Here is a 22,224-nt window from a genome sequence, read left to right as displayed (position 1 = left end):
TCCAAAATGTTACAGTGGTCGCAACAGAGATGTGCTGGAGAGGTCAGGGGTCAGCCAAGCAGAACAATGGTGGCCATTTTATGTGGTTAGAGCGCAAGTGGGAGTTCCCTGTTTTTGAGCGGAGTGGTGCATCATTCAAATACCTGCTAGGATAAGACGGGCTGTGAGATCTCCCTCGACCCCCGGGCAGGGCCACTCTTATCACCAGCTCCTGCATGTATTCCAAGGAGCATCTGCTGCAACATCATTATCTTTTGCGCCCTCTAGTGGCTTCTTCAAAGGAATGTAAGAGTAATTTTTGGGCCAGAAAACTCGGCTGAAACGGCCAGCTTGTTCAGTCACACCAGTGCCATAGGTGAAGGGAGATCTCATCCGTTGTGGTCCCAGAGAGTAGTGACAACATGGAGATCAAGTCCCAAGCTATACCCACCCCCCCCCTTCTCCCCCAACAATAGGTGGAGCCGTTTTCTCCAAGATTTAATAAAGGAGTCCAGCATGGAGCAACAAAAGTCTATTAGACTTCTCTAGTTTCTGGTGAATGGATGAGCTGCAAGTGGTCAACGTGAGGACATCTGCTCTCCTTTGTAGGAGGCGGGTTTCTCTTCGAAAGGGAGGGGCATAAAAAAAAATTATTAATTTGATGAAACGTCTCATGCAGTGCCTGTGGATGATGGGGGGGGGGGGGAACCAAAAAACTTTGTACAGTATGGACAGTATGGATCTGGGACGGTTGGCCACCTTCCCTGGATGCCACAGCGGGTGAGGATATGTCAAGCGGGGGGCTCGTTAACCTTTCTTTGCCAGGTGTTAAGCAGTGCTTAAGGCTCCTCCCACAGGTTGGCCTGGGCACAGTATAGACCCTTAGACATCACATGACCAACTGCACCCCGGACATCACATAGTAAGGGCCCCATACCTCAGCACCAAAAAAAAAAAAAAAATCTCTCCAGAGTTTTTAAAAAGTTCAGCGCAGCCCCCCCCAGGACTAGGCAATCCAGGTGAACTCTTTCATCGGGCCGCGGCTGACCTCCGGCGTGCAATCTTCGATCTCATCGTCCTCCAGTATGACGTCGTCCTGAGAGGTCTCCGCCTCGTCCTTCCACTTGATGTCATCATCCTCTTCTCCTCCCATATCCTCATCCACCTTCAGCTCGTCTACGTCTTCTATGTAGTGGCTTTCGCCCGCGTACACGCCGTCGGGGGAGTGGCCTCCACGGGCCATGCCTCTTCCTGCACAGTCCATGCACACCCCATGCCTCCTCGAGCCGTGCTTGATGCCCACGCTGGCGGCAGACATGAAGACGCGATTGCACACCTTGCAGACATACTTCTTATCCTTGCTGTGGACCTGGACAGGGGAGACAAGGTGGGAGTTTAGTTATTACAGAACTGTGCATTCAGATGGAGTTCTTTTTTAAGATATTCATTCATCAAAGACAACCGCAATACAAGTATAATCTATAATAATATAAATCTGATAATGATTGGTCAGTATGGAGCCATACACACTGACCAGACACGTTGCATTGTGATTGTACAATCTCCTTTAAAGCTGAACTCCAGGATAAGCCGCTGTGCAGGAGCTTCCTGTCATAAATACCTACCACTGCTGCGCTCTCTCCTTGTGCAAGGTAAATGGTCTTGTCTCCGCCCTCCCTGCCGTATTTTGCAGGTCAGCCTGTAGAGGGTGGAGCCTGTTGGACCCATCCCACAGCTCTGCTCTCTCTCCTTGTGCAGGGTGACTGGTCTTGTCTTTACCCCCTCCTGTAGGTTTCTGCAGGCAGCCTGTAGTAGGTGGAGCCTGCTGGGCCTATCCCACAGCTCTGTGCTTTGTCCTTGTGCAGGGTGACTGATCTGGTCTCCGCCCTCTCCTGCAGTATTCTGCAGGCAGCCTGTAGTGGGTGGAGCCTGCTGGGCCCATCCCACACCTCTGCTCTTTGTCCTTGTGCAGGGTGACTGATCTTGTCTCCGCCCCCTCCTGCAGTATTCTGCAGGCAGCCTGTAGTGGGTGGAGCCTGCTGGGCCCCTCCCACACCTCTGCTCTCTGCACAGGCTATGTACAGCACAGTAATGATGTCACTGCTACTTTTGCAAGGTAATATCTGTGTTTGCAAAGACATTTGGTGCGCACACAAAGGATTGATATGCTTCATGGCCATTGAGGAATATATTTAGATGAAGGCCTTTGCGCCCAGAAAAACGCACCAGAAAACTTGCGCTTCCACCACGCTGTGTGAATAGGGCCTGAAAGTGAAATTGGTGTGTTTACACCCTCCCCCTCCCTGAGCTAGGCCTGAATTACAAGAACATTGACAGCTGAAGAAGGTGTCCCTCCCATGTACTTGTATAAAGCTGCCCATACTCCATACCATCTGATTGCACAATCTCTGTACAATTTCCTTTCAAAACTGTGGAATAGGAGAACCCACCTGAACAATCTATTTAATTTATAGGAAATCAGGCAGGCACTTGCACTACATAGTATGATGATTGATGTATAGAAGATTGTACAATCAGATTGCATATGAGCACTAAACACCAAAAACGATCAAAATAATTTTTAATATTCAAAGCAAACTTCTCCATCCATTCATATCTCCATGTTTTTTTTTTTTTTGCTGAGAAATCACTGTGACTAACACCCCCTAGCATTTCTGGCCACAGCCATTTTGAGTAAGGGCAGATGATTCAGGTAGCCTTTACTTCCTGGAACCCATCTGCCCTTAGCTCAGGCATGCATGCTAGAGGGTGTGCTTAGCTGGGAAAGCTCCTACTCCTTTCATGAAGACTTGTGGGACATAAGACATCATTTGCCTAGACAGAAAACCAGGAAGTTACCAAAAAAAGTTTAATACGAGTAAATAGGATATACTTTCCTATCTATTTATGAATGCTAGCATTATGAGCATTAAAAATATTCAATGATGATTGAGAGAGTGAAGTTCCGCTTTAAAAAGGAAAAAGTGAGTGGAAATAAAAAAAAAAAAAAAAAAAAAAAAAGAAGAGGTATAGTAATGAGGGGGTGTGGTCCAGAGTGGTTAAACACGCCCTATTCTGTGATGCAGTAAGGCAGTACATGATGGGATATGAAGCTTCCCGGATACAGGAAGTCAGGGCTGAGAATGCATTTTTTTTTTTACATTTGGAACGGAGAGGTGAAGACTGCCATGGACTAGGTAAGGGACAGATAACCACATTGGGATGGTTTAGGCAGAAAGGACATTGGAAACGGATTTTCTATTTATTATGAAATGTGAAATTCTGCCTGAAAAAGGTCAACTTTGCTTTTTTACCACTTGCCTATTAGGCCTATTTTTGACATTTGGTGTTTACAAGCTAAAATCATTTGTTTTTGCTAGAAAACTACTTAGAACCCCCAAACATTATATATATTTTTTTTTAGCAGAGACCCTAGAGAATAAAATGGAGATTATTGCAATATTTTTTATCACACCGTATTTGCGCAGCGGTCTTCCAAACGCAATTTTTTTGGAAAAAATGTACTTTTTTGAATTAAAAAATAAGAAACCAGTAAAGTTGGCCCAATTTTTTTCCATAATGTGAAAGATAATGTTACGCCGAGTAAATAGATACCCAACATGTCATGCTTCAAAATTGCGCACGCTCACGGAATGGCGAAAAACGTTGGTACTTAAAAATCCCCATAGGCGACACTTGAAAAATTTCTACAGGTTACCATCTTAGAGTTACAGAGGAGGTTTAGGGCTCAAATTATTACTCTTGCTCTATTGATTGCGGCGATACCTCACGTGTGGTTTGAACACCGTTTACATATGCGTTCGCTTCTGCGCGCGAGCTAACGGTGACAGACAGGGCGCTTTAATTATTTTTTTTTTTTTATTTACTATTTATTTTATTTATTATTTTTTATTTTTACACCGTTTTTAAAAAAAAATAAATAAATTGATCATTTTTATTTCTATTACAAGGAATGTAAACATTCCTTGTAATAGAAATAGGCACGTCAGGACCTCTTTATTGTGAGATTTGGGGTCAAAAAGTACTCAGATCTCACAAGTACACTAAAAGATAAAAAAAAAAAAAAAAAGGGACCTTTAAGCCAGTTGCTAGGCAGACGAGGATGGCCCTCTTCTCTAGTTTTTATATCCACAGAGCTGGGGCGAGGGCCGTCCTCGTCTGCCTTCCCAGCGGTCTACCAGAAGAGAACTCCTTGGGACGCTTGAACAGTACCCACAGATTGGAAACTTTAGAGCAGGGATCCTCAAACTACGATCCTCCAGCTGTTGCGGAACTACACATCCCATGACCACCTCCAACACATTTCACCCTGCCCACGGGGCCCAATCGTGGAGACCATGATTAAGCCCCTGTGGGTGAGGTGTGGCAAAACACGTTGGTCGCAGAGTGGCCTGGATAGAGCCTGGGCTGAGGCTGTTTTCACTTTTAATACACAGGTTTTTGTAGTGATGTGGGGCCAAGGGCTTTTCTCTAGGTTTTATATCCACAGAGCTGGGACAAGTCCTTGGCCCCACATCACTACAAAATCTTGTGTATAAAAAGTGAAAACAGCCTCAGCCCAGGCTCTATCCATGACCACCTCCAACGCGTTTCACCCTGCCCACTGGGCCTAATCATGGAGACCATGATTTAGCCCCTGTGGGCATGGTGTGGCGAAACGCGTTGGTTGAGGGGTGGCCGTCCTCATCTGACTTCCTAGCGGTCTACCAGAAGAAAACTTCTTGGGGCCCTTGAACAGCACCCACAGTTTGGAAATGTTAGACCAGGGATCCTCAAATTACGGCCCTCCAGCTGTTGTGGAACTACACATCCCATGAGGCATTGTAAAACTCTGACATTCACAGACATGACTAGGCATGATGGGAATTGTAGTTCCTGAACAACTGTAGGGCCATAGTTTGAAGACCCTTGCTTTAGTTTAGACAGTTGTCACTAGTACGGGTGTCCCCAGTGAATTTGGTGACAACTGAAGAGTTGTTTTTTTCCCCCCCATCACCGTCTGTGCCAGTGACAATGGTCACCGGGACCAATTGAGAGAGGGAGAGAATTGATTAGAGGCAGCAATAAAAACCTGAAAGGGGTTCTAACCCCTCACCACAGCATCCAGAACTACAATGAACAATTCTGGCTATACACGCACTTTAATCTGACCGCACATCCATACAAATTTTACATTCACTTTGAGGTGCAGCAACAGCTAGGCAGGGTGGGGGCATTGCTGGACTGGGATATAAATGGAGACGATTCGTTCTCTGATTGTCTGATCTGTTGCTATGGGTAACAGACAACTCCCCCCCCCTAAAGGAATAGTCTTGTCTGACACTGGAAGTAATAAAGGTATGGATCTCTGCCAGGTACAGGGGTCCCGCACAGAATTCCATGTCAGACAGACAGATGGGTGGCGCCCCTGGAGGAAGAGCGCCGGGTGAGCGCGTCCCCCGGCTGGCTCTGGTTACACGGGGAAGGCGCAGTCAGATGAGGAGACAGATGGTCCTGCAATTATGTGACAGCAGAGGACACTGCAAGACAGAGCGGGCACTGCTGCCATGGCAACCGTGATAGCGGCTTCTTAATGAGCCCGGATAAGTGGCACTGACGAAGTGTCCCTGAGACTTATCCCCGAGGAGGGGGCACATTGGAGTGGGTGGAGGAGGAAAAACAACATATCAGGCGCTCCGTCGGCCTTCTTTACAGCGTTCCTCTCCTTATTCTTTGAGTGAGGATCTCTATCCACTGAGAAGCCAATCGGGTTCTTGCTTTCATTCTCCTGTGCTGCCCTGGGACAATCGGCGGGACAATGTTATTGGTCGCTATGGACAGCAAAAGCACTTCTCAGTTCGGATACCGAGAGCAACTAGATTTTCGGGTTTATTCTCTGACTTGCACAGTGTGAGTGAAACAAGAAGTGTGATTGGTTGGTAGGTGGAACTTAAAAAGGAACAATACAACAATATAAAGTACATAATGGGCACAGCAGGTGTACAGACCCAGGAACTCAGCACAGGGATGGTGGGAATCCCTCAATGGGCACAGCAGGTGCACAGACCTGGGAACTCCGCACAGGGATGGTGGGAACCCATCATAATGGGCACAGCAGGTGTACAGACCCGGGAACTCAGCACAGGGATGGAGGGAACCCCTCACAATAGGCACAGCAGGTGTACAGACCCAAGAACTAAGCACAGGGATGGTGGGAACCCCTCATAATGGGCACAGCAGGTGTACAGACCTGGGAACTCAGCACAGGGATGGTGGGAACCCATCATAATGGGCGCAGCAGGTGTACAGACCCGGGAACTCAGCACAGGGATGGTGAGAACTCCTCATAATGGGCACAGCAGGTGTACAGACCCGGGAACTCAGCACAGGGATGGTGAGAACCCCTCACAATGAGCACAGCAGGCGTACAGACCTGGGAACTCAGCACAGGGAAGGTGGGAACCCCTCATAATGGGCACAGCAGGTGTACAGACCCGGGAACTCAGCACAGGGATGGTGGGAACCCCTCACAATGAGCACAGCAGGCGTACAGACCTGGGAACTCAGCACAGGGATGGTGGGAACCCCTCATAATGGGCACAGCAGGCATACAGACCTGGGAACTCAGCACAGGGATGGTGGGAACCCCTCATAATGGGCACAGCAGGCGTACAGACCCAGGAACCTAACACAGAGCTCCCCCGAATAGAGTCCCCAGTAGATCTTTCAGGGATCGGAGTCTCGCCAATTCCTACCCCATGGTCCATAATAAGCCGGTCCACTTGTCCAGGCACCCAGAATGTAGCTGACCGCTCTGATTTGGAAACACTGGCACTCTATGCCTACTTTCATCCCTGCCATGGTGCAGCTCCTCTCTTTTTAAATTCTCCTACAGGTGTATGACTGTTGCCTCACACTTCCATGAGTCTTTTATCCTTCCCTGACCTTGCACTGTGGTCATGCAGTCGGTTCAGATATAATCAGAGCCTTAATGGCCTTGGTGTATAGCCGCTGGTCACCAGCAGAGGGCAGAGTTCACCTATAATAGTCTCCCCTCCCGCCTGTCACAGGGTGTGTCTGCCTGTCAGCGCTGGGCTTCACCTTAATTCATCAATGTAAAACCTGAGGATTAATCATTAACCGTGCCCTGTAATTTCATGCTGGATTCCTTCATGTGCCGAGGAGTCCTCTTATACACAGGGGTGGACCTGTCACTTACAAACACAAAGCCGTCTTATGGGACGGACAGATTTTCTTAAAGACGCAGAACGCAGACGAGGTACACGCAGCCTCATGCCTCACACGCAGCTAAGGAACTGAAAGGCAGAATACCGATCCGGCCGAGTTGTACACAAAACATAACTACTTGCCTCATAGATTTTTTTTTTTTTAGGGGATTTCCTGGAGAACGGCACAGAAACTACAAGGATTTCCTCCGCCCACAACACCACCTGCTTGTGAAATCTGGTACTTTGGTGCAACCGATACATACAAGGGTTCCATATTAGAACCTCTGCATTTCACCGGGGGTGGAGGAGAAGAGGGCGGTTTGGTTCCTAGAAGGGCCTGACTGACTGTCTTCTGAATTTGTCCACGTCCAGCTTAAAGGATGAGTCCATAAACTGTAAACGTTTTTTACAAACGAGATTTTTAGTTCTGTTCAGCCAGATTTGTGATCCAGCTAACCATGCCAGACAGCAGAGCTAGAAGTAAGAGTGAGAGACAAGAAAGCAGTGAGGAAAGAGAGGCAAGGGATAGATATGGATAGAGAGAGAGGTAAGAGAGAGATAGGAAGACTAGAGAGATAGAGATATGGAGACAATAGAGAGGAAACACAGAGATATGGAGACAATAGAGAGAGGAAAGGGAGAGATATGGAGGCAAAAGAGAGAGAGAGAGGAAAGCAGAGATATGAAGGAGACAATGGAGAGAAAGAGATAAGGGAGAGATATGGAGGCGAGAGAGAGAGAGAGAGAGAGAGAGAGAGAGAGAGAGAGAGAGAGAGAGAGAGAGGGGAAAGGGAGAGATATGAAGACTAGAGAGAGATAGAGATATGGAGACATTAGAGAGGAAACACAGAGATATGGAGGCAATAGAGAGAGAGGAAAGGGAGAGATATGGAGGCAAAAGAGAGAGGAAAGCAGAGATATGGAGGAGACAATGGAAAGAAAGAGAGATAAGGGAGAGATATGGAGGCGAGAGAGAGAGAGAGAGAGAGAGGAAATGGAGAGATATGGAGACAGTAGAGTGAAAAAGAGACATAAGTGAAAGATATGGAGGCAATAGAGATAGAGAGAGGTAAGGGAGAGGCATGGAGGCAAAAGAGAGAGAGAGAGAGGGGGGAGAGGATGAGATATGGAGAGAACAGAAAGAGAGAGGAAAGGGAGAGATGTGGAGACAATAGAGAGAGGGAGAGATATGGAGACGAGAGAGGTAAGGGAGAAATATGGTGGGTAAGAGAGAGATATGGAGACGACCGAGAAAGAGGAAAGGGAGAGATGGAGAAATAGAGAGGTAAGGGAGAGCTAGGAAGACGAGAGAGAGGTAAGGGAGAGATATGGAGACAATAGAGAGGAAACGAAGAGATTAAGGAGACAATAGAGAGAGAGGTAAGGGAGACAATAGAGAGAAAAAGCGAGTGAGATATATGGAGGAGAGAGCGAGGGGTAAGGAGAGATTTGGAGACGAGAGAGAGGTAAGGAAGAAATGAGAGAGAGAGGTAAGGGAGAGACATGGAGGTGAAAACAAGAGGTAAGTAGGATATATGGAGACAATAGAGAGAGAAGGGTAATGGAGAGATATGGAGACAATAGAGAGAGAGAGGAAAGGGAGAGATATGGAGACAATAGATGGAGAAAGAGAGGTAAGGGAGAGATATGGAGACAATAGAGAGAGAGAGGAAAGGGAGAGATATGGAGAGGAGAGAGAGAAAGTTAAGGAAAGGTAGGCAGGAAAGCAATGCAGTGAAAAAAAAAGTAAGAAGGAGAGACAAGGAAGAAAAAGAAGAGATAGAGAGGTACAGGAGCAAGAGACAGGAAAGATCGGAGAAAGACAAAGAAGAAAAATAGAGCATGGAAAGCAACAGGGAAGGGAGACAGGGAACAGATGGGGGAGAGAAAGAGAGACATGGAAGTGATAGGCAGAGAAAGGTAAGAGAGCGAGAGACAGGAAAACAATAGGGAGAAAATAGGTAAGAGAGAGAGAGAGAGAGAGATGGGGAAGCAATGGGGAGACAGAAAGATAAGATAATGATAGGAGAGCAAGAAACAGGAAAGCAATGGAGGGGGGGGGGATTAAAGGAAATAGATAAAGGGAAGCGACAGGGAGGTAGAGAGAAGGGGACAAAGAAGCGACTGGGTGAGAGAGAGTGAGCACCCACAATAGAAAAAACTGTTTGAGAAGAGAGAGAGACAGGGAAGGGATATGGTGAGAGAGGGAGACAGGGAAATTATATGGTGTGAGAGAGAGAAGGGAAGACAGGAAAATGATATGGTGAGAGAGGGGGGGGGGGGGGGGGGAGACAGGGAAATTATATGGTGAGAGAGAGAGAGGGGGGGGGGGGGAGACAGGGAAATTATATGGTGTGAGAGAGAGAGGGGGGGGGGAGACAGGGAAATGATATAGTGTGAGGGAGAGAGAGGGGGAGACAGGGAAATGATATGGTGTGTGAGAGAGAGAGAGAGAGAGAGGGGGGAGACAGGGAAATTATATGGTGAGAGGGGGAGGGGAGACAGGGAAATGATATGGTGAGAGAGAGGGAGGGGGAGACAGGGAAATTATATGGTGAGAGAGAGGGAGAATGAAATATGGTGAGAGAGGGAGACAGGGAAATGATATATATATATATATATAGAGAGAGAGAGAGAGAGAGAGGGGGGAGACAGGGAAATGATATGGTGAGAGAGAGGGAGGGGGAGACAGGGAAATTATATGGTGAGAGAGAGAGAGAGAGAGGGGGAATGAAATATGGTGAGAGAGGGAGACAGGGAAATGATATATATATATATATAGAGAGAGAGAGAGAGGGGGGGAGACAGGGAAATGATATGGTGAGAGAGAGGGAGGGGGAGACAGGGAAATTATATGGTGAGAGAGAGAGAGAGAGGGGGAATGAAATATGGTGAGAGAGGGAGACAGGGAAATGATATAGAGAGAGAGGGGGGGGGGAGACAGGGAAATGATATGGTGAGAGAGAGAGAGGGGGAGACAGGGAAATGATATGGTGAGAGAGGAGGGGGAGACAGGGAAATGATATGGTGAGAGAGGAGGGGGAGACAGGGAAATGATATGGTGTGAGAGGGGGAGACAGGGAAATGATATGGTGTGAGAGGGGGAGACAGGGAAATGATATGGTGTGAGAGGGGGAGACAGGGAAATGATATGGTGAGAGAGGAGGGGGAGACAGGGAAATGATATGGTGTGAGGGAGAGAGGGGGAGACAGGGAAATGATATGGTGTGAGGGAGAGAGGGGGAGACAGGGAAATGATATGGTGAGAGGGGGGGGGGGGGGAGACAGGGAAATGATATGGTGAGAGAGGGAGGGGAGACAGGGAAATGATATGGTGAGAGAGAGGGAGGGGGAGACAGGGAAATTATATGGTGAGAGAGAGGGAGAATGAAATATGGTGAGAGAGGGAGACAGGGAAATGATATATATATATATAGAGAGAGAGAGAGGGGGGGAGACAGGGAAATGATATGGTGAGAGAGAGGGAGGGGGAGACAGGGAAATTATATGGTGAGAGAGAGAGAGAGAGGGGGAATGAAATATGGTGAGAGAGGGAGACAGGGAAATGATATATATATATATATAGAGAGAGAGAGAGAGGGGGGGAGACAGGGAAATGATATGGTGAGAGAGAGGGAGGGGGAGACAGGGAAATTATATGGTGAGAGAGAGAGAGAGAGGGGGAATGAAATATGGTGAGAGAGGGAGACAGGGAAATGATATAGAGAGAGAGGGGGGGGGGGAGACAGGGAAATGATATGGTGAGAGAGAGAGAGGGGGAGACAGGGAAATGATATGGTGAGAGAGGAGGGGGAGACAGGGAAATTATATGGTGAGAGAGGAGGGGGAGACAGGGAAATGATATGGTGTGAGAGGGGGAGACAGGGAAATGATATGGTGTGAGAGGGGGAGACAGGGAAATGATATGGTGAGAGAGGAGGGGGAGACAGGGAAATGATATGGTGTGAGGGAGAGAGGGGGAGACAGGGAAATGATATGGTGTGAGGGAGAGAGGGGGAGACAGGGAAATGATATGGTGTGTGAGAGAGAGAGAGAGAGAGAGAGAGAGAGGGGGGAGACAGGGAAATTATATGGTGAGAGGGGGGGGGGGGGAGACAGGGAAATGATATGGTGAGAGAGGGAGGGGAGACAGGGAAATGATATGGTGAGAGAGAGGGAGGGGGAGACAGGGAAATTATATGGTGAGAGAGAGGGAGAATGAAATATGGTGAGAGAGGGAGACAGGGAAATGATATATATATATATATATATAGAGAGAGAGAGAGGGGGGGGAGACAGGGAAATGATATGGTGAGAGAGAGGGAGGGGGAGACAGGGAAATTATATGGTGAGAGAGAGAGAGAGAGGGGGAATGAAATATGGTGAGAGAGGGAGACAGGGAAATGATATAGAGAGAGAGGGGGGGGGAGACAGGGAAATGATATGGTGAGAGAGAGAGAGGGGGAGACAGGGAAATGATATGGTGAGAGAGGAGGGGGAGACAGGGAAATGATATGGTGAGAGAGGAGGGGGAGACAGGGAAATGATATGGTGTGAGAGGGGGAGACAGGGAAATGATATGGTGTGAGAGGGGGAGACAGGGAAATGATATGGTGTGAGAGGGGGAGACAGGGAAATGATATGGTGAGAGAGGAGGGGGAGACAGGGAAATGATATGGTGTGAGGGAGAGAGGGGGAGACAGGGAAATGATATGGTGTGAGAGAGAGAGAGAGGGGGGGAGACAGGGAAATTATATGGTGAGAGAGAGAGGGAGGGGGAGACAGGGAAATTATATGGTAAGAGAGAGAGAGAGGGGGGGAGACAGGGAAATTATATGGTGAGAGAGAGAGGGAGGGGGAGACAGGGAAATTATATGGTAAGAGAGAGAGAGGGGGGGGGAGACAGGGAAATGATATGTTTGTGTTTGAGAAGAGAGAAGACAGAGAGAAGTCTAATGGAAAGAGAGAGACATTGAGGGGGGAGAGAGATAGGAGAGGAGAGGAAGGGATGAAGACAGAGAAGGTGTGTGACGGGAGCGCCTAGTAAACAGAACATACAGCCAGGCAGATGGGGATTATGAGGGAGATTAAGGGTCTCCTCCCAGCTGCCGAAGCCTTTGCTCTGCCCAGGTAGAGAGGCACAGGAAACCCGCTGAAAGGAAAATAAGTCTGTATTGCATCAGCCAATCAGATTCTCCTGCCTATTTGTACCCCACACACTGACAATGGGGGTTCCTTAGGTAAATGAAACCCCTTCTCATTCTGACACTTTGAATCATTGGAGTGTAGGGACACTTATGCACCGTGGGGGCCTATATATATCCTCTCGGGATGAAAAGAAGTCAGCGTTTACCCTATAACAGGCGACCGACTTTGGTGATCTATTTTCAGAGGAAGCGGTAAATAAGGACGGCCATTCTGAGCTGTGAATGAGACCCTGCCGGTCACAGGATGTGCTGGGAAGTTCACCTCCATACAAGCATCTCACAGACAGGATGGAGCCGCCCAGCACTGACCCACTTCCCTTCCTTTGGCCACTTCACATTTGAGGTCAAAGGAAATGGTCAGACTAGCGATCCATCCCCCATCCCCCCCAGCAATGCAGCCCCATTTCCAGCATGGCTTTATAAGACGGGTGACACAGAAATAAAATCAGGTCATGTGTATATATAGCAGTAATAACTTCTCTGAACAATACAGACTTCTGGACCAACCCTTACTGTGGAACTCCGGGTTGTGTCCTGCAACTGAACAGTAATTGGGTGTATCGCTCTCTTATCTGCTCTGTCCCATCCGCTGCCCATGGCTACTACCTGTGAAAGCTTAACTTCTCAATCTGCATTGAATTTCTGGACAGAGTAGAGGGGTGGATCCTCTGTGTCCTCCCATTGGAGAGGTTACTCATCACTTCCTGTCAGCACAGGAAGTAAAGGTAAATCTCCCCAGTGGGGGTCACAGAAAAAAACATGAAAGAAATGTTAATTCTTCCCAACTCTATCTAAAAAAAAAACGGAACTGAACTGGATATGGAGACTGCTACTGCTGAACAGAGACGGGCTCAGACATGTGCAGATCCTAGTCCCAAATCCTCCCAAGCAATCCTGCCAGGAAGAGGTCACTGCACACCGCCAATCACGAGCAGCGTGTAAGTGCAGTGAGGGCTTCCCGGCGGGATTGCTCAGGTGGGTTGGGACTAGGATCCAAGCACGCCTGAGCCCGTCTCTACTGCTGAACTGCCTCTGAAAATGCCAGCTGTCCGGCCATCGCTGGCCAATAAACTCTGCAATGGCCTGGAACAAGCATGCAGCCAGTGAAGTCCAAACTCTTCATCTGCATACTTATTTTAGGGTCAAAGATGGCCAGGTAGGTGGCATTTTCAAAAGAAATGCTCAGCATAGATAGCTTACATATTGTCGCAGTAATGGCTTCCTTAAAGGCGTTCAAAGCATCAGAGATTTGTGGTCAGGTGGATGCGGTCCTTTAAGTCAGACTGCGGTCTCCATGGTAACCAAACACTGCTTGCTTGGAATGTAATAGGCTCATATCACCTCCTCGGCCTGTCTCCAATTAATAAGACATCATTATGAGCACACATCATAGCCGGACACAGGGGGACGGGATTTAAAGGCACAATCCTGACAGACATAATAATCATTTCAAGGGAGGCTTGTTAGGACAGAAAACGGAGGACTTGGCCGCATGCAATCGGGATTTCCAGCATGAGAGATCGCTGCTTGTTGATTAATCAATTAATTCTGAGTAAACGATTGTTATTGCATAAGGGCAGGGATGACACCTCAAACCCAGGAGCCAATAGCTGCTTTTATAAATCCCCCCTGACAGGTTCTCTTTACACTGATTCAGAGGGCACGCCCTTCCAACTGGGGGGGGGGGGGGTGTCTGCCTAATCCTTAAAACTTTAGCAGTGCTGCAGTGTTTCCTGATCATTCAGAGTGTGTGTGCCATATACTATAGGACAGGTGTCAGGCTATTTTCCAGCATTTGCAGAGGAAAGGGCTGCCCGTTTCTTAGCTTGATTTAGGTCTACTTAAGCCACGCCCACTGGCACTGCTGCCAAACCCCCAATCTTTAAATTGTAATTCCAGCTTACACCTATCTAGCCTTAACACTATTCCCTCCTCCCATCTAACACCTCTTCAATGGTCCATCCATTGTTGGTGCTCCCTCCTCTCCCCTGCAGCAGTGTTGGCTGACATAGGGAGCCAGATTAAGTGACCTATGGGTGATGTCACCATTCCAGGCTTTCCTAAGCATTGTCTGCACTCCCTCCTCTCCCCTGCAGCAGTGTTGGCTGACACTGGGAGCAGGATCAAGTGACCTACGGGTGATGTCACCATTACAGGCTTTACTACCCATTGTCTACACTCCCTCCTCTCCCCTGCAGTAGTGTTGGCTGACTCAGGGAGCTGGACTAAGTAACCTATGGGTGATGTCACCATTTCAGGCATTACTAGCCATTGTCTGTACTCCCTCCTCTCCCCTGCAGCAGTGTTGGCTGATACATGGATCCAGATCAAATGACCTACGGGTGATGTCACCATTCCAGGCTTTACTAGCCATTGTCTGTGCTCCCTCCTCTCCCCTGCAGCAGTGTTGGCTGACACAGGGAGCCAGATCAAGTGACCTATGGGTGATGTCACCATTCCAGGCTCTACTAGCCATTGTCTCTGCTCCCTCCTCTCCCCTGCAGCAGTGTTGGCTGATACAGGGATCCAGATCAAATGACCTATGGGTGATGTCACCATTCCAGGCTTTACTAGCCATTGTCTACACTCCCTCCTCTTCCCTGCAGCAGTGTTGGCTGACAAAGGGAGCCAGATCAAGTGACCTACGGGTGATGTCACCATTCCAGGCTTTACTAGCCGTTGTCGGCGCAGTCTCTCCTCTCATCTGCAGCCGCCGCAGGCTGACATAGGGGATATCAGGGAGATCACTTGCCCAGATTGAAGTACCCTGAAAATTATTTGCATCTTTCTTACACAGGTTAGTTAGCATAGATCTTAGGAGGGGGGGGGGGGGCAGTTTTAAAGCTAGTTAGGTGTAAGCTGGAATTCCACTTTAACATCCTAACCCCTTTATGACTGCAATATGCACATGTCTGTGCCAGGACAACACTAATTAATACCACAGCAGGGAACTAGGAATACGCACCTCTGCACGCCTCTAGTTCTTAGACACCCCTCTGTCAACCTGACAAATTATTCATAGTTGTATTTAGGTAGGAATAGTCATAATGATGCTGCAAAATCCGGTCCGGGCTTCCAAGGTTCAAGGACTTCTGGTCACAAAAGGGTTGTTTTTTTTAAACAAGTTGCCCGTACTAGCCAATGCGGTTCACTCCCCCCCCCCCCCCCCCCATCGCTTTACCCAGCAGCACCTAAGAAACGGGCAGAGTGAGCAGTACCACGTCTTACCAAAGTGTGGCGCTTCATGTGCTCCCTCCTGGTAAACTTCTTGCCGCAGATCTCACAAGGATAGGGCCGTTCCCCCGTGTGAGAGCGCATGTGTCTCTTCAGGATGCATTGGTGCATGGCGGAGAAGCTGCAGTACGGACACTTGAACTTCTTGCGGATGACGGTGAATTCATTTACTGAAAGAGAGAGGAGAGAGGTCATCACCACCTGCAGGCAAGCCGCTTCCACATAACACAACAGGATTCAGGATAATAATACAGAAATCACTTCAATCAGGGCTGATTTATCAAAACTACCAATTTATGTCAGAAAAATGTAAATAGTAAACCCAGGACAGCCAACGCAGTCCCCATTATTTCTAGCATGAGACATTCTATCATGAGCAGTGAGTTCTTTCAGCTGCTAAACCCTCCCAAATTCCAGGAGAAGAGTCTGCGCAATCTGCTGATCCACCAATATGCAGGAAGAACACAGTGGGGGGAGGGGTGCTTATTGACAGTAAGTGATGACATGAAAACCTTCTGCTTCCGGTAAATAACTGGAGATCGCTCTTCATACCCAGGAGCCATGCAGCACCTCAAATATGAAAGCAGGCTTGCAGTAGGAGTGGCCAATCACATAGCGGATGGGTGAAAAGGGAAGTCAATCCCTGGGTGGAATCATCAATCTGGTGATATCTAACCAATCAGAGAGAGGCCAGAGAAGGGGCGTGGCACAAGGCCTGGAGAACTGCTTTCTATAACAGTGTTGGGATACTCCTTATGCTGCTATGTAGCAGTGAAAGTAAAGTTACTAGATATAGAGACCCTCAACTGTGGCCCCTGACATGCCTGCCTAGGGAGCCACAGATAATATTCAGTATATATAATGTTACAGGAGAGGGTCAGAGACTGCAGACATATTACAGGAGAGGGTCAGAGACTGCAGACATTCTACAGGAGATGGTCAGAGACTGCAGACATACTACAGGAGATGGTCAGAGACAGCAGACATACCACAGGAGATGGCCAGAGACTGCAGACATACTACAGGAGATGGCCAGAGACTGCAGACATACTACAGGAGATGGTCAGAGACTGCAGACATACTACAGGAGATGGTCAGAGACAGCAGACATACTACAGGAGATGGTCAGAGACAGCAGACATACTACAGGAGATGGTCAGAGACTGCAGACATACTACAGGAGAGGGTCAGAGACTGCAGACATACCACAGGAGATGGTCAGAGACTGCAGACATACTACAGGAGATGGTCAGAGACTGCAGACATACTACAGGAGATGGTCAGAGACTGCAGACATACTACAGGAGATGGTCAGAGACAGCAGACATACCACAGGAGATGGCCAGAGACTGCAGACATACTACAGGAGATGGTCAGAGACTGCAGACATACTACAGGAGATGGTCAGAGACTGCAGACATACTACAGGAGATGGCCAGAGACTGCAAGCATAGTACAGGAGATGGTCAGAGACTGCAGGCATACTACAGGAGATGGTCAGAGACTGCAGACATACTACAGGAGATGGTCAGAGACTGCAGGCATACTACAGGAGATGGTCAGAGACTGCAGACATACTACAGGAGATGGTCAGAGACTGCAGACATACTACAGGAGATGGCCAGAGACTGCAAGCATAGTACAGGAGATGGTCAGAGACTGCAGGCATACTACAGGAGATGGTCAGAGACTGCAGACATACTACAGGAGATGGTCAGAGACTGCAGACATACTACAGGAGATGGTCAGAGACTGCATGCATACTACAGGAGATGGTCAGAGACTGCAGACATACTACAGGAGATGGTCAGAGACTGCAGACATACTACAGGAGATGGTCAGAGACTGCAGACATACTACAGGAGATGGTCAGAGACTGCAGACACACTACAGGAGAGGGTCAGAGACTGCAGACACACTACAGGAGATGGCCAGAGACTGCAGATATACTACAGGAGATGGCCAGTGACTGCAGACATACTACAGGTGATGGTCAGAGACTGCAGACATACTACAGGAGATGGTCAGAGACTGCAGACATACTACAGGAGATGGCCAGAGACTGCAGACATACTACAGGAGATGGCCAGAGACTGCAGACATGATACAGGAGAGGGTCAGAGACTGCAGACATACTACAGGAGAGGGTCAGAGACTGCAGACATGATACAGGAGAGGGACAGAGACTGCAGACATACTACAGGAGAGGGTCAGAGACTGCAGACATACTACAGGAGAGGGTCAGAGACTGCAGACACTCTACAGGAGATGGCCAGAGACTGCAGACACTCTACAGGAGATGGCCAGAGACTGCAGACACTCTACAGGAGATGGCCAGAGACTGCAGACATACTACAGGAGATGGCCAGAGACTGCAGACATACTACAGGAGATGGTCTGATGATGCAATTGTGGTTGCAGGTTGGGGATATGCTATAGGAGACTGCTAGAGATGAGTTATTACCAATCAATGCTCTCCCTCCCTCTAATTGCTGAACTATGGTCATATGGCACAGCTGTGATTGGAGGATCACAATGTACATTACTTTACAAATCTTCGAATAGGTGAACCGTTCCTTTAAATTTTTCTAAATGTCTGTTTAACCCTTTGGATTCTGTTGCTCCATTAGAGACGCAGATAACACAGTGAGAAATGTCTCCAGGCTGGTAATGTGAACAGAGAGCGCTCAGACACACGGATGTGCCCATGGGCTCAGCAGGAAAGCGTCCCTGGATATAATATATACGGACGGGCATTACATTCCTGTGGCTGGCACTGAGACGCGCACCGCTCAGAATACCTGCTGCAGACACATGCTGACCCTTTAATTCTCCCCGTCTGGGATCAGATCACTAATAATACATCAAGACACCCCACCCCACCCCCTCCTCTCTCCTCCGCTGCCACGCCTGCTTTAATCGCTGTCCTCACATGACCAGGCGCAGCCTTGCACTGCAGGTAGCAGGAGTAAACCTAGGCAGAAGCATGGGCCTCCGTGTTTATAGGACTAAGATAAATCCACTGCCCCCTCCGGCTTCTCTTCTGAGAGCCACTGACCCCGAACAAGGGTACCACCAGGGGGGATGGGGCTCATGATGTTCATGCTTGTTCTGGGGTCAGCCAGCATGTTTAGAGAGAGGTCAGTGGTGGCAACCCTGGAGTTTTATCTCCCCTACACACTGCTGACCACTGAGGGTTCCAGGAGCTCCAAGGCTACCACTCCATAGGGGGCGCCCTCATACACTGTGGGGCTGATTTACTAAAACTGAAGAGTGCAAAATCTGTTGCAGCTCTGCATAGAAACCAATCAACACCTAAACAATGACCACACTCCACAGGCCCGGACCTAAACACTGACCACACTCCACAATCCCGCACCTAAACAATGACCACACTCCACAGCCCGCACCTAAACACTGACCACACTCCACAGCCCGCACCTAAACACTGACCACACTTCACAATCCCGCACCTAAACACTGACCACACTCCACAGTCCCACACGTAAACAATGACCACACTCCACAGTCCCACACGTAAACAATGACCACAAATTATACAGCCCCGCACCTAAACACTGAGCACACTCCACAACCCCGCACCTAAACAATGACCACAATCTACAGCCCCGCACCTAAACACTGACCACATTCCATGGCCCGCACCTAAACACTGACTACATTCCACAACCCTGCAACTAAACACTGACTACACTCCACGGCCCCGCACCTAAACACTGACTACACTCCACAACCCTACACCTAAACACTGACTACACTCCGCGGCCCGCACCTAAACACTGAATACACTCCACAGCCCCGCACCTAAACACTGACTACACTCCACGGCCCCGCACCTAAACACTGACTACACTCCACAACCCTACACCTAAACACTGACTACACTCCGCGGCCCGCACCTAAACACTGAATACACTCCACAGCCCCGCACCTAAACACTGAGCACACTCCACAACCCCACACCTAAACACTGACCACACTCCACAACCCCGCACCTAAACTGACTACACTCCAGAGCCCCGCACCTAAACACTGACTACACTCCACAACCCTTCACCTAAACACTGACAACACTCCACAACCGCACACCTAAACACTGACCACACTCCACGACCCCGCACCTAAACACTGACCACACTCCACAGCCCCGCACCTAAACACTGACAACACTCCACAACCGCACACCTAAACACTGACTACACTCCACAACCGCACACCTAAACACTGACTACACTCCACAACTCTGCACCTAAACACTGACTACACTTCACAACCCTACACCTAAACACTGACTACACTCCGCGGCCCGCACCTAAACACTGAATACACTCCACAGCCCCGCACCTAAACACTGACTACACTCCACAACCCTACACCTAAACACTGACTACACTCCACAACCCTGCACCTAAACACTGACCACAATCTACACCCCCGCAACTAAACACTGACCACACTCCACAACCCTGCACCTAAACACTGACTACACTCCACAACCCCGCACCTAAACACCGAATACACTCCACAACCCCGCACCTAAACACCGAATACACTCCACAACCCCGCACCTAAACACTGACTACACTCCACAACCCCGCACCTAAACACTGAGCACACTCCACAACCCCACACCTAAACACTGACCACACTCCACAACCCCGCACCTAAACTGACTACACTCCACAGCCCTTCACCTAAACACTGACAACACTCCACAACCGCACACCTAAACACTGACCACACTGCACGACCCCGCACCTAAACACTGACCACACTCCACGACCCCGCACCTAAACACTGACAACACTCCACAACCGCACACCTAAACACTGACTACACTCCACAACCGCACACCTAAACACTGACTACACTCCACAACTCTGCACCTAAACACTGACTACACTTCACAACCCCGCACCTAAACACTGACAACACTCCACAGCCCCGCACCTAAACACTGACTACACTCCACAACCCCGCACCTAAACACTGACTACACTCCACAACCATGCACCTAAACAATGACTACACTCCACAACCCCGCACCTAAACACTGAGCACACTCCACAACCCCGCACCTAAACACTGCCTACACTCCACGGCCCTTTACCTAAACACTGACCACACTCCACAGCCCCACACCTAAACACTGACCACAATCCACGGCCCTGCACCTAAACACTGAGCACACTCCACAGCCCCGCACCTAAACACTGACTACACTCCACAGCCCCGCACCTAAACACTGACTACACTCCACAATCCCACACCTAAACACTGACCACACTCCACGGCCCCGCACCTAAACACTGACTACACTCCACAACCCCACACCTAAACACTGACCACACTCCACAGCCCCGTACCTAAACACTGACTACACTCCACGGCCCCGCACCTAAACACTGACTACACTCCACGGCCCCGCACCTAAACAATGACCACACACCACAATCCATGGCTTCTCCTGCCGGCCCCCACCAAGAGAAGACAATGGCTGATTCCCCCTTCAACACTGTCTGCAACCTATGGCTGCAGGAAAGAAATTTGCACCTTGTATGGCTGGCCTTACTCAGGTGCCATCTCAGAATTGACAGAATCATGTAAATGCTGGTGCCTGTGCAGTTCTTGACTGTATTCACACCTGTCTGACACAGATCAGTCCCTGCTGCAGCTTCTTCTCTTGTGACTTGTTACAATGTACAGTCTAAAACACTAGGGGGAGAGGAGACTGAGGAAATGCCTCTTTCTGCCTGTAGCAGACTGATTATAACATCTCAGCCTAGGCAGAGTTACTGACAAGAGTTCAGGCGTTGCATTTTAATAATAAAAGGTGGATCTTTTCTAGTAAATAATACCATTGCTGTGTATTGTGACATATCAGGAATTTGTTCATGTGGACATTTGAAGTTGCTGAAAGTTACAGTTTAGGCGCGATATAAAAACAAGGCCTAAATAGTACATTTATAGAACTATATACATCAGACCTAAAAGAGGAACTACAGGGGCTATAGAGACGGAGACAGTTGGGTCTACGGCAGAGGCAGTTGGGAGTGATTACACTTCCCTTTATATAGCTGGGACAAAAGGGATATGAGAGTTGCTTCCCCTTTAACATAAGGAAGAGGAGACGGGAAAAGAGTCGATTTCACATCCCCTAAAATCTCGACGCGTTCTAAAAGGAAGTGGCCGTTTCCCCAAATAGGATGGGGCTGGGTTAACCCTGTGAGTCCAGGAGGAGAACAATGAACACAATACAGAGAAAACATGCAATACAAATTAGAACTGCTTATCCAATAACTAACAGCTGTATATAATGGTGAGCGACCAGCTCTCACTTTTTGTGATCGGCCCTTGGCGGGCTGTCAGCTATGACGGGAAGGACTTGAAAAAATAAAAGAGAGAGGGACTTACGAGAGAGCGAGTGGGTACCTTTGGGCAGGTATTCGAACAGCAGCGAGCTCTCCTCCCCCAGAACATCGGCCTTGAGGGACAGCAGGCTGTTCTTGCTCAGGAGGGCGCTACGCAGGTTGGAGATGTTGGAGATGCTGGTG

At 48.8% G+C, this 22,224-nt stretch overlaps 1 protein-coding gene across 1 annotated transcript in view; it reads right to left on the bottom strand.

The window, feature by feature from the left end:
• Nucleotides 1-441: 441 nt before the first annotated feature.
• The window catches only part of ZBTB46 (zinc finger and BTB domain containing 46), a 90,723-nt gene continuing 68,940 nt past the window's right edge, over nt 442-22,224 (bottom strand). Inside the window, exons 4-6 of the mRNA XM_082272877.1 lie at nt 22,103-22,218; nt 15,644-15,819; nt 442-1,348 (exon numbers count right to left, since the gene is read on the bottom strand). Of these exons, the coding sequence (XP_082129003.1) occupies nt 986-1,348; nt 15,644-15,819; nt 22,103-22,218 (655 nt within the window). The 3' untranslated portion in view covers nt 442-985. The remainder of the gene's footprint in view (nt 1,349-15,643; nt 15,820-22,102; nt 22,219-22,224) is intronic.

Source organism: Pelophylax lessonae (assembly GCF_965119305.1).
Source record: "Pelophylax lessonae genome assembly, chromosome: 11".
Taxonomy (NCBI): Eukaryota; Metazoa; Chordata; class Amphibia; order Anura; family Ranidae; genus Pelophylax; species Pelophylax lessonae.
Note: the sequence above shows the minus strand (reverse complement) of the source record. Positions and strands in the feature narration are given on the sequence as shown.